Here is a 13,072-nt window from a genome sequence, read left to right as displayed (position 1 = left end):
GTACTTTCAAAAACACACACACATTTATTTCCATTTTAACTAATGATTACATCCTTGGATGTTTAATTTAGCAAACTTCTGGGTACAAATTTGTAACCAAATTATGGTTGCCACACACGTTTTATATAAATCTATATCTGTAATGTTATTTTCTCCATATTTTGGTTCTCTCTGTCTCTCTCTCTTTTAATTGGACAGATGACGGTAGGAATGTTTTTGTATGACATTCAACGAATGAACAAGCTAGATGATCTTTGGATCACATGCAGAAACAAGACTGTTACACTTAAAACTACAAAGAGTTTAAATATACTTAGTTCACATGCATTAAAGAATGAATGGTCATATCTGATGTTTTAAATCAGGATTAACGTAACTTACTCGTGTTTTAATTCATGCTTGAGTCACTACATAATGTTTTACCTGGACACGACTTAAATCGATTAAAATGTCAATGATCACCAACAGACATCATGATATGCTTATTTCCTAAATAAACCTGTTTTATTCTACTCCTAAACTAAAAGAACAGTAACCGTTATTAAGCGGCTATGCAGAAGCCCCGCCCACAACGCGTACAATATCTGTATTTAAAACTTTATAAAGTAAAATAACTAGCTTCCGGACAAACGAACATATGGATTTGACTTAAATTGAAAGCCCAACTTGAATATGGATTTTTCTTACACAAACACATGGCTTCACTGCCTTTATTATCCCCCAGAGCCGTGTGGAGCACTTTTATCATGGATAGATGCACTTTTATGGACTTTCAAAACAGAAACGGCCATTCACTGCATACTGTCTACACTGTAAAAAATTTCTAACCCTCCCAAATCAAAAATTTCAAGTGACCGATAACATCTAAATTTTTCAATTGGCCCAAGTGAAATTCTTGTTGCAATAGTCTGTTAACATTGGCTGAATGAGAAATAATACGTCAGACTAATTGAAAAATTTAGATGTTATCGGTCACTTGAAATTTTTGACTTGGGGATGTAATTTTTTTTTACAGTGTATGATTCACTGCCATTATGAAGCTTGGAAGAGCCAGGACATTTTTTAATATAACTTAATATAACTCCGATTGTATTCGACTGAAAGAAGAAAGTCATATGTACACCTGGGAGGGCTTGAGGGTGTAAATCAGGGGCTAATTTTCCTTTAAAGGGATAGTTCACCCTAAAATTATATTTGTCGATCATCACCTTGTGTTGTTCCAAACCTGTATGAGTTTCTTTATTCTGCTGAACACAAAAGAAGATATTTTGAAGAATGTCGGTAACTAGACAGTTGACGGTAGCCATTGACTTCCATAGTATATATTTTTTCCTATGGACGTCAATGGCTACCGTCAACTGGTTAATTACCGACATTCTTCAAAATATTATCGTTTGTATTCACCAGAAGAGAGAAACTCATACAGGTTTGGAACAACTTGAGGGAGAGGAAATAATGACAATTTTCATTTTTGGGTGAACTATCCCTTTAAAGGCTGTTTATACCTGTAAACTGAACATGCAATGGTTTTAAATAAAATGGTTTTAATAATTTAATTGATGAATAAAACATTTTTGACAAGAACATGGATTGTCTTTTGTTTTGCAGTTATTCTGAAGTTGCATTATAATACTACTACCTATAGATTTGTATACTGTAATAACTACATATTATATAGCCTAATTATAATGTAATATTATCATTATTAGTAATTATTTAGAAAATTACAATAATATTTAGCAGTAATATATCAATATAGATATTACAGTATAATACCGTATAATTTATTACAGCAGAAACACAAAATACAAATTTCGTTAACAGTTGAGTTAAATGAGATAATTAGCAGTTTCTGTCACTCCACTGGGACTTTTGGGAATGAGGGAGTTTCAGCACAGGACAGCGGCTCAGCGCTTGTGTCCAAAACACTCAGTAGTGTGAATAAGTGCACTCAATAACGTCCACTATGGTTCCAGACACCATAATAATAATGGCCTATTTGAGGGGACAGACATTTGTAGTGGTGTCCGAAACCATAGTGGACGTTATGGAGTTACACAGAAGTAGCAAAACGCTTACACCAAGTCTCCTCTTTTTACTGTTTTTTAATTGCTTACTCGCAGTTTCTGAAACTATGGCTCTGTTTCTCAAAACTCTATAAAACCACAAAACACAAGATACAAAACATCACATCTCTTGTAAAAGCAAACACTTTTTTCAAAACACTTTATTCAAAACTATCTTAACTCTTCTTAAAATGGTGTTTTTGCAAACTCTACACACAAACCATTAAATGATTAGCCATACTGTACATGCCAAACTAAACACAGATAATGTAAAAGACTACTCTCTTGTGTCTTTTTCTTGTTCAGTGTGCAGTGGAGGTACAGGAGTTTGTCACATGAGCACAACAACACTGATAGCCTGCAGTATATGCACAATTGATAAACGTAACAGTTATTGAACTGAACTGAATCAACACTGAACTGACTTGAGCTGAATTATGACACTATTGGCTGGTTAGAGCTGCTTTACAGAATGATTTGAATTTGTTACTATTGTGAAGCTGCTTTGAAAAGATCTGTATAAAGTGCTACAGAAATAAAGGTGACTTGACATATTCAACATACAAAATAAACAGAAATGCAAGGGTGAAAACTGTATTTGTCTCTCAAAACGTTGAGTTTTGATTTCATGATCAAACTAGGTATATTTACACTGAAATGCACGGACAAATTTATTAATTTCTTTCTCAAAACAATGATTTTTGATTTTTAAGTGAACAGATTTGTAATAATAGTAATAATACTAATATCAGTAATAATAACTAGGCTACATAAAGTACCTGCAGTTTTATTTCTTAATTTATCTATTAATAATAAAATAGCCTTAGATAATAATAATAATAATAATAATAATAATAATAATAATAAATGAAATTATAAAAAAAGAAACGTGGCTATTTTACACGTCACGTGCAAAGCCCGCGAAAGAACCAGAGGGCGAAGGGTGAGCTGGTAGTGACTGAGTCCACATCGCCTGACTGAGTTTTCCTGAGGTAAAGTTATTTTTGTACGTTATAAGTATAAAATTGACGGGCTGTCTTTTAAACGTACCACATCTAGGCCTACTGTTCGCAAACGGTAAACGCTTTCCGTTTTTTTTTCCCCTATGGTCCACTTTTCATCAACGTTAATAGTCTAACGTTACCGTTAATGCCGTTATACCTGTCTGAAGTCACTAATGGAGCAGATCTGCTAGGATTGAGAAACCCGTTTCAGATTCATGTCGGTCAGACCGTCAGGGTAACGTCAGTTTAAATTTTTTATTATTTTTTATTATTGTTATTAACAATATTTTCACTCTAATGCTGCGTTGTCTCACAGATTTCACTCAAAAGCGCGTGAAGTAACGTTAACGTACACGACTAAAATCGGCACAGTTTAATAACAAAGCACTGATCCACCAGCAGACAGATGTGATGATTTCTACAATAAATATGATTTATTTTGCTCCTAAAAGTAAAGTAGTAAATGACAGTGTCATTTGATCAAATACCCCATTGATACCCCAGTCTTCAGAGTCACATGATCCTTCAGAAATCATTCTGATATGATGATTTGATGCTCAAGAAACATTTCTGATTATTATCATCAATGTTGAAAACAGTTATTTACATTTTTATGTCAGGATTCTTTGATGAATAGAAAGTAAAAAAAAAAAAAAAAAACATTTGTCTGAAATAGAAAGCTTTTGTAACATTAAACACTATCGTTCAAAAGTTTGGGGTCAGTAAGAATTTTTATTTGTTTTTTTGGGGGGAAATAAATAAAATAAATCAATACTTTTATTCATCAAGGATTAATTAAATTGATCAAAAGTGACAGTAAAGACATTTATAATGTTACAAAAGATTCTATTTTAAATAAATGCTGTTCTTTTCAACTTCCTGTTCATCAAAGAATCATGAAAAAAAATTGTACACAACTATTTCAACATTGATAATAATAATAAATGTTTTTTGAGCATCAAATCATCATATCAGAAATGATTTCTGAAGGATCATGTGACACTGAAGACTGGAGTAATGATGCTGAAAATTCAGCTTTGATCACAGGAATAAATTACACTTTAAAATATATTAAAATAGAAAACAGTTATTTTAAATTGTCCTAATATTTAACAAAATTTGTTTTTTTTGTTGTTGTATTTTTAATCAAATAAATGCAGCCTTAGTGAGCAGAAGAGACTTCTTTTAAAAACATTAAAAATCGTGTCGATCAAAAACTTGTGACCGCCAGTCTCTATACTGCCTAACAAGGAGAATATGCACATGGATATTAAGTACATGACATGATGTTTATGTATTGCATGCACACAGTGACTGACAACTGAAAAAGTGGAAAGAACGTGTCCAGTGAGAATTCACCCAAAAAGTCACTTCATAATTTACAGCAAGCTTATAGTTATATGAGTGTTTATTAATTTGGTGATATTGATGTCATTACCCTCTTTAGGTCTGACTTCTCCTCAGGATATCACTGGTGACCCTGAAGTGGATGACGACTGGAGTGACGACGTCTTCCATGTTTTCAACTGTGTCGTGCAGATTTAATGTTGACTCCTTCATAACTCCAGTCGCACCTGATATGAGTGTTTTGGTCCCACGAGCTTCAGACGGTCGAGCAGAGGACACTGTTGAGCCCGCAGCTGAATAATAAGAGGATAATTAGCCTATGGGTCAGTTTGCTAACAAGCAGTTCAGTGGTTTATACTTTAAACGTGTAGATATGTATGAGTTAAGTTGTATATTTGACACTGATTTACACTACAGGTCACTGAAATAGTCTGTAGTGTGACAAATAAAATTTTAAAAGCGCTTTTATTCAACTGTCTATGAATCAGAAAAATCTTGTTGAAATAGTTTTAGATAAAGTAGACCGTCCCTGCTTGACATTTCATGTCAACACCTCTTATTTTTCTTTTAACAGAAATCAATTCCTGCTTTTATCTAATCGGCATTCAACTGGGTGGCGGAGGATTTGGAAACGTTTATGCAGCGACTCGTTTGGAAGATGGATTTCAGGTATTAATCTTCAATAATTACAATATCTATCTAGATAATTACCTTTTGTCTTGTATTATACTCGTCTGACTCGAGCACTCTTAAGTATGTCTAATATTCACTATTTAGTGCACTTGACATGTCAGACCTGTTTAAATAGTCAGACATGCTCTACATGTTTGTGAAATTCATGTAATAAATGAACTTTGAACAAATTAATTGTAAATAATTCTAACACAGATCCATTTTTGTGTTTTTCTTCAGGTGGCGGAGAAATTTGCCTACAATGACGATACAAAATGTGTCAGCGTTGTAAGTACTGTAGGCTGTGCTCTCTCTGTTTGCCCTCTCAGTCACTGTTTTCAAATTCATACATCTCATATTAACATTAATCACAGACTATAAGTGGTTTTTGAATAGACAATCTACCAATGTCAACAGTTTGTCCAGGACTGGCCTACAGTAAATCCTAAATCCATCTACTCATCATAACAACTGTCTTTCTTCCAGGACGGTTATTCCAAGCCCGTTCCACTGGAGGTCGCTCTGCACGATCATGTGACCCACGAGCCCCGGGTTCCTCGGATCATCCAGCTTCTGGACTGGCAGGTGGAGCCTGACCACTACATTATGGTCCTCGAGCGGCCCGTGTCCTTGTATGAGTTTTTGCAGAGCCACACGGGCACCATTGATGAGGATTTGGCACGGGTTATCATGCGCCAGGCAACATTCGCAGCTCAGACATGCTGTCCCCGCGGGGTGTTGCACAGCGACAGCACAGATGGAAAACCCTCTGATTACACTGGACACCCTCGAAGGCAAACTGATTGACTTTGGATGCGGTGAAATGCTTACCAGCGCATGTTACGCGTCCTTTGCTGGTATGTGTAATTTCTCAAAGCTGTAAGGCGGGTCTCAAACTCTGGTGATGATGAGTTGATAGCCGTTCACACGGGACTCTGAGTGAGTCAAGCTCTCATCAAGCATCGTGGACTGGGATCCACCGGCGTGAATCAATTAGCATCAAATAATTTCATGCATGATCGTGGAAATCTAGACAAAATGCTGTATTAATGGAAACTTACAAATCAGACAACATCTTTTTCCAAGTACAAAAGAGGACTGCCCCTCCCGAGAATGAGATGTACGGCAAGTATCACGGGGAACCAGCGACAGTGTGGTCACTAATCTTGTACGAAATACTATTCTCTAAGTTTCCAAGGAGACGAGACCTGTGTAAGATGATTGACAACACCTGGACCAAAGATGGCTTGTCACAAGGTGAGATCTTCGTTCCGAAGGACAATTTTAATAGTGAATCGTATTAGATCGTACAAAGCAACACTGCAGGAAAAGGAACATCTGAGTCTAGTGGCCTAATAAATGATGGCCTTGTGGATTTTTGCGTAATAAGGTAATAATAGTGTAAGGTAATAATCAGACGTCTCTCCCATCTTTCTGCACAGAATGCTGCTGTTGTCTGCAGAATGACCCAGAGATTGAACTGGAGAAAGTCAGTCTCCACAACTGGTTTAAGGTATTAATTACATTTTGAAGATTTTCAAGTCTTTTTGATTTGGTTCAATTTATGGATGCACAATATATCCACCATATCGGTATCAGCCGATATATGTACATTTTTAATGTTATCGTTATCAGCCTGATAAGACAATTTGGCCGATATATTAAAGCCAATAAATAATGTATTATGTCCTTCAGCTGAGACACTTCAGCATCTGACGCATCACACCGTTCACAATGATGATTTTAAATTGCTTGAAATATGATTGGTATCACGGGCGGGGCTGAGCGTGCACCTGAGACCCGCAGTGACGGATTAATTGACAGCTGCTGTCAGACTCTAAAATGGAGAGTGCGTGGCGTGACGCAAGTAGCTTTGCAACAGAGCTGTCATTTGAAGTCGAGGACTTTTCTCCCCCACCTTCACCTGAAGTGGAGGAGGGTGAATTGTTTGTGGACACAGGGCCAGAGCCATATCAATTCGAGCCGCTGGCTCAAACTGCGGTCTTAACTCCCGCATCACGATCGGCATCCGACAATGCTAGCGAAGCAGCCGCGCAAGGGAGAATGGGGCCAGTGGTAAAACATTAGCATTATGGCTAAATTAGGCTAACGCTCATAGCAAATGTTAACGGAACGAACTATCAAAAATGTAAAACCCAGGCATTTAGGTTAATTTTGGTATGATTTAGTGTTAATAATTAAGCGAAAAACAGATATTTCAAGTCTCCCTCTACAATTACAAATTATTGTGTCTCAACAGGTGCACCTGTGGGCACTGCAGCTCACTGTCCCTGCTAGAGAACGTCTGTTGAAGAGAGATACCCAAGGTATAGCTATGAAATATGACAAGACCAGAGTGTTAAGTCCAGTTCATTCATTTAATAAGTACTATACACAAAACCAGGGTTCATACAGATAAATAGGTAAACAAAAATAAACAAATTAAACAAAATAAATAAAGGTTCAAACTTCAAAATAAAGTGCAGCAGATGCAATGACTGTGGAAACTTTAACCATTGAAAGGTTACACTATGACAAAGATATCGCATTCAAACAGATTTTCCACCTCATGAATATGATTGACCTGAAGAATGAAAGCTGTGTCACAGACTTGGATATTTATGAACAATATCACACTCGTAGCCATGCAAAATGGCTCTAAAGCTTCAGCCTATCTGATAAAGATATCATTTTGTGTGAAAACATTGCTTTATCAATACAATTAAACACTAATTTCACATAAATTGTCTTTCAATAATTTAAGTTCCATTTCATAAATCATAAATTTCAAGTCAAATTCAAGTACTTCAAGCATTTTAAGCACCATGTACGAACCCTGAAAAAATACACAACCTCCACATACCAAATATTAAATAAATCATCCTAACTAAATAGTAATAAACATTCTCATGTTGTAGGTACCCAGGTGTGAGCAGATTGGTTGTGTGACAGCACATCCAGGCTTTGAGCCAGTAGCACTAAACCCCTGTGTGTTACAAGCTGTATAGGGCACTTACGTCCAGTTATATGGCAAGATGGAAGAGACAGTTACAAACAGGTTAGTTCCAGGAAGAAAGGTTACATTTTATATAAATAAATATAAAAAATAAATAATGAAATCATTTATTTAAAAAATTGTATCCTCCACTTCAACATACATGTGCACCATCTGTCTTTCAGCGCTTATAGACACCTTGCATATCGCAATGTCGTTAGGTGGTGTTGGGGGTACCTTGGCCAACACGTTCGGGTGGTCATACCTTCATGCGCTGTGACACGGATCAGGGAAGAGTTTCCTGAAGAAGGGCCATACAGAGGTTTCCTAACCCCACTGCATGTTTGAATATTTTTTTATATTTTTTTTTATAATGTAAAAATGAATTATAAAGAAGCATTTTTAACTGGAGTTACACACTACTACACAATAAAAAAAAAAAACAGCTACAAAACTCAAAATTAATATGAACCAACCTATTTCCGCCCTCTTTAGTCTAAATGTGAATCAGTAGCGCTTACACACTGGACTCCCACCAAAAAAAAGAAAAGAAAGAAAGTGCAAACCATTTTTCTTGAATGTTGTAGATGACAGACAGGTGTGTCCAAGCTGGCAGAGTGGGTATAACATCCATACCAAGCTTAAGTAGCTCTTTACCTTGTGTTTGATGGAAGCTGTCTATTGAACTTATTGGTAATAAGAACTAAAAGAAAAAAAAATACATCTTCATATAATATCCTGATCGTTTTCAATACTCGCAATTCCAACTCCTGACTCCCTACAGTGGATTTTTTCCTAAACCTGACTATCTAGCGTCTGCAAATCGACACTTAATAAATAAAATCTGTCGCGTCTACTCATCGGCACAGAGCGTCTTCAAATCGACACTTAATAACCTTTATACTCCAGCTCTTTGCGTCTTCCGTCGACAACTGACAACTCTTACCCTAACTTACTTGATTCCATAAACTGACCTGCTGCGCAGCAGAAATGAACAGACAGACATCAGCAAATGTCCTCTAAATGCTTTAATAACGGCCGGGAGAGTCTTCGAGCAGTTCTCAGAGAAACTCTCCCAAGAAGAAGCAAGGCCGGAGGATCTCAGACAAATTCCACTGAGAAATCCCACCGTAAAACACAGATACAACAGTTTTTATAGAATCGAGAAAACAAATAAGACAGACATGTCACCTTCAATATGATTGGTTCAATTGGTTCAAAAGCCCCAACCTTTTTCCTCTGTCACTGGCACAAGCAAACTCTGATTTAATGATGACTTCATTTGTTAATCACAAGATACTAACAGACTGTCTAGTTTCATTTCCCACACTATGTTATTTATACTCACACACACGCACACACTCAAAGTCACAAGTTTTCCATTGGTTTCGTACAGTACATCCTGTTCCAGTGTTAGATGTTCAGGGATGCAAACAGCGCGCTTTTCGGCGTCTCCCGCTTTTTTCACGTCAGTTTGGGTGACTTGGGTCTGAGAGGGTCTGATTATAATTTCACAAAGTCATCTGAAGCCATTCCATAGCTTAATGTGCGGTCTATTTACATCATTAAATCAAAGTTTACGGAAACTCGTTTTCCCTCCTCTGTGGCTGTCAATCATTCTCCATTCAGTATTCAAACAGGGCGCCTCGTCCGGTTACAGCAGGATGCACGGTAAAACTCTCTCCAATATGATATATTCACATTATAATGTGCACTTGTGCAGCGCTGCACACTGTGACTCCATGTTGCTTTGAGCACATCATTCTGCAGCCGCGATGCGCATACGGGCTTTATGCGCTCTGTTTTGAAGCGTTTCATATTTTCATGGTTTTGCGCAATGAAAGATTATTAAAAGCCTATATTTGTATACCTAGCCTGCACAATACATTTAAAATAAGCATAATTTAATTGTATATTATTTCTGTGTAGTGTAGTGTAGGCTATATAAAATATAGACACTTCTGAATTCTTGACATTCATATATAAATATAAAATTGTGAAATGTATGATTGCCTGATTGAGTACTAATAGTCATTTGTTTTTATTAACATGTTTAGATTTTTATAAAATTACTGTGCAGATTTTCTCAAGAATTACTTTTTGCTGCTGATTTATAGACTCACTAAGTTTAATAAAAATACATAATACATTTATGTAATATTTAAAGGTGTTACCTGTAATCTTACACTGCAAAATGATCACTTAAATTCATCACAATTATGTAAGTATCTGGATATTTGCCGCGGGGCGAGGGCTTCGATAACCTCTCTCCTTTTTGACCATACATGTGTTTGCATCCCTGGATGTTAAATAAGGTTAGATGTTAGAAACATGGTTAGTTTAATATACAGTTTAAAATTTCTACGACACTCGCTACAGTGGTTTTGACGAAACAAGATGGTTTTTATACTGCCAAGGGCATGGTAGCTCGTACCAAGGGGGCGTGGTGAGCTGGTACCACCGCAAACATCCAATAGGGGTTATGCGGAACACCCAACGTTCGAGCCGGAAAACAGGTATAAACATTTCCGGTTTGCATTACCGTACGCATCTGCAGCGGTAGATGATCTCTGAGGTAACTTATTTTGCCCTTTTTTTAGAATACAATTCTTATTTCTGTTTTAATTAAAATGTCACGAATGCTTAAGTATCAGAAAAAAATTTTTTATAAAAAAAAATAAAATGCAGTCTTCATTTGATTGTTTAAATCGTCTGCAAGCAAATATAAAAGGTTAAACTACTATGATAGCATACAAGTCTAAACTAACTTACTGATAGTTAGCTAACTCTACATCGGGTGCCATTAGCAAAAGCTACATATACTAACTTACATACCTTCATAATCATGAATAAATGAGGAGGCGTAAAAACTTAAATCCTTTATCTAACGGAGTACTCGGGGCTTTGGAAGTCCGTTTGGCAATACGATGTACATCTGAAATGGATAGAATGGGTAGCTCCTGTAAACACCGGCTATAAAAGGTCGCCATTCCTACGCTGTGTTTACCGCAGTAGTTGACGACCGGAAGTAGTTATATCTGTTTTGTAGAACCCGGAAGTATGTTGCGCATAACCCCTATAGGACAATTCAACTGCAGTAGCCACCGTTCAACCTGAAGAGGGCAGCACTCAGACGTTTTTACACCATATATTGTAGAATTAAAACACTTTATACCCAAATGTAAAAAAACTTACTCGAATCAATGAACAGCACTAATAAATCCCCATTCTTACAGATCATTGACTAAAAAAAGTTGTTGGTTTAGGGTTTAGTTACCCTTTAACGATTTATCGGCCAGTATATGGGTTATCGGCTTCATATCGGTGCATCCCCAGTTCAGTTATCAGACTGTAGACATTACCTTTCAATACGTGCTGCAGCTCATCTAGTCAGTCCTCATGCGCTGCTCAGCTGGCGAGTAGCGCTGTATGTTTAGCCCTTCTGAGGTATGTTACCTGTGGTCCTCCAGGAGCAGCTCTGCTAAAAGGTCGTTCACACCAAGAACAGTAACTATAACGATAACTATATTTGCATCCACACCAAAATACAGTACTGGTTTGTTTATTCTAAGCTCACGCGCTGCGGTTTCAAAGCGTGTACACGGTCACTGAACATGTTTTTGCTGTTCTTGTTGGATTTACACAGCTTTAACCAGCAGATGTCCTCAGCATGATGTGTTTAGACTGAAGCTAGTGTAATCGAGCTAATAATATAACAGTGAGTTTAGCTGACGTAGGCAATATAGAGGAATAAAAACAACACCTAGTCTTTTTCACCGCAGCTTCAAAGGAAGCAAGACAATGTTGTCGAAACGAGCGCTGGAGACCTGAGGTACAGTTGGTACTCAACCAGAATGATACTTATACCGTGGTAAAATTGGGGGTGTGAATTTGCTGAAATGCTCACAAAGGAATCGAAATTGAAATATTAATTTTATAAGTATCTGATTCCTGACCTCAAGTAATCCATTACAGAACTGGAATCGATTTTCGATTCCCAACCCTTGTCACTTCTGCCACTTCTGAAAAACACAAATGTACTACACCTGGTCTCCCCTGTGGTATTGTCAACAAATTCCTTAGCTGGAGAAAATAATGATAATTGTCATTAGGCTTAAATATAATAGTCACATATTGACTAAAGTTTTCTATTGTCTTTTCACTAGCGGATGAGTGCAGACAAGGGTGGAAGTCTCGTCGAGACACCTACAGAAAGGAGAGGAGGAAGGAGTCCGGTCACAGGCTTCCTCAACCTCTTCCTAGAAGATGGAGTCACTGACAGTAATATGGTATTGGGGAAGCCCTGACCCCAGAGGAAAGAGAAGATGGCATGGCCGAGGAGACAGCACACACACACACACACACACACACAGTGTGAGGTGAGCCAGTCCAGCGTTCAGGGACACACAGGACACTCGCTCAGGAGGAAGAGCCTTAAACCCCCAAATTCACAAACTAGTGTATGAAGCAGATGTCTGTAGGCCGGACGGTGGACACTGGGCGAGAGTAACGGGCGGCAGCGGAGTGTGTGAGGGGTGTTCGTCAGCTTATTTCCCTCGCAGTCTTGAGTCCGCTGAACCGTGTGCTTTCTCCCTCACACACAAGAAGACTTGCATCAAAGTATTTGTTCCAACAGTGTTCATTCAAAGATATTTAAGTTATTATTATTATTATTATTATTTTAAGTTAATATACCAGCAATAAAATATTGTCAACATTTCTGGTTATATGCGTTTCATATTACAGATCTCTCATATTCTACCATAACATATTGAAAACGTGAAGGGGACTCAGGTGAAAAAAAAAAAGTATTCGCATAAAGTGCTTAAAGTGCTCTATTTTCATACACTAATTTTGTACTTAATATATTAAAAATTCTTCTTTAGGACTTAAGATGATCTTGTGAACAAGCGTGCTCAACTGTGCTGTTGTGAGACGCCATGAATATGAACTAAACTGCGTTTAACAGACTATCTCTGTAGTAAAGA

At 37.2% G+C, this 13,072-nt stretch overlaps 1 protein-coding gene across 1 annotated transcript; it reads left to right on the top strand.

The window, feature by feature from the left end:
* Positions 1-3,008: 3,008 nt before the first annotated feature.
* On the top strand, positions 3,009-12,898 carry LOC311284647 (serine/threonine-protein kinase pim-3-like). The gene is made up of 8 exons (XM_084399806.1): positions 3,009-3,058; positions 4,518-4,740; positions 4,992-5,086; positions 5,330-5,377; positions 5,576-6,346; positions 6,532-6,602; positions 7,350-7,416; positions 12,251-12,898. The coding sequence occupies exons 2-5, from the start codon at positions 4,737-4,739 to the stop codon at positions 5,894-5,896; spliced, it is 468 nt and encodes a 155-aa protein (XP_084255932.1). The 5' UTR covers positions 3,009-3,058; positions 4,518-4,736; the 3' UTR covers positions 5,897-6,346; positions 6,532-6,602; positions 7,350-7,416; positions 12,251-12,898.
* Positions 12,899-13,072: the final 174 nt, after the last annotated feature.

Source organism: Rutilus rutilus, assembly GCF_951802725.1.
Source record: "Rutilus rutilus genome assembly, chromosome: 25".
Taxonomy (NCBI): domain Eukaryota; kingdom Metazoa; phylum Chordata; class Actinopteri; order Cypriniformes; family Leuciscidae; genus Rutilus; species Rutilus rutilus.
Note: the sequence above shows the minus strand (reverse complement) of the source record. Positions and strands in the feature narration are given on the sequence as shown.

What these genes read in the sequence shown, in the direction of transcription:
- LOC311284647 (XM_084399806.1), top strand. An exon ending in GTTTGGAAGATGGATTTCAG is followed by an intron (nt 5,087 to 5,329) that starts GTATTAATCTTC and finishes GTTTTTCTTCAG; the next exon opens with GTGGCGGAGAAATTTGCCTA. An exon ending in ATACAAAATGTGTCAGCGTT is followed by an intron (nt 5,378 to 5,575) that starts GTAAGTACTGTA and finishes TCTTTCTTCCAG; the next exon opens with GACGGTTATTCCAAGCCCGT.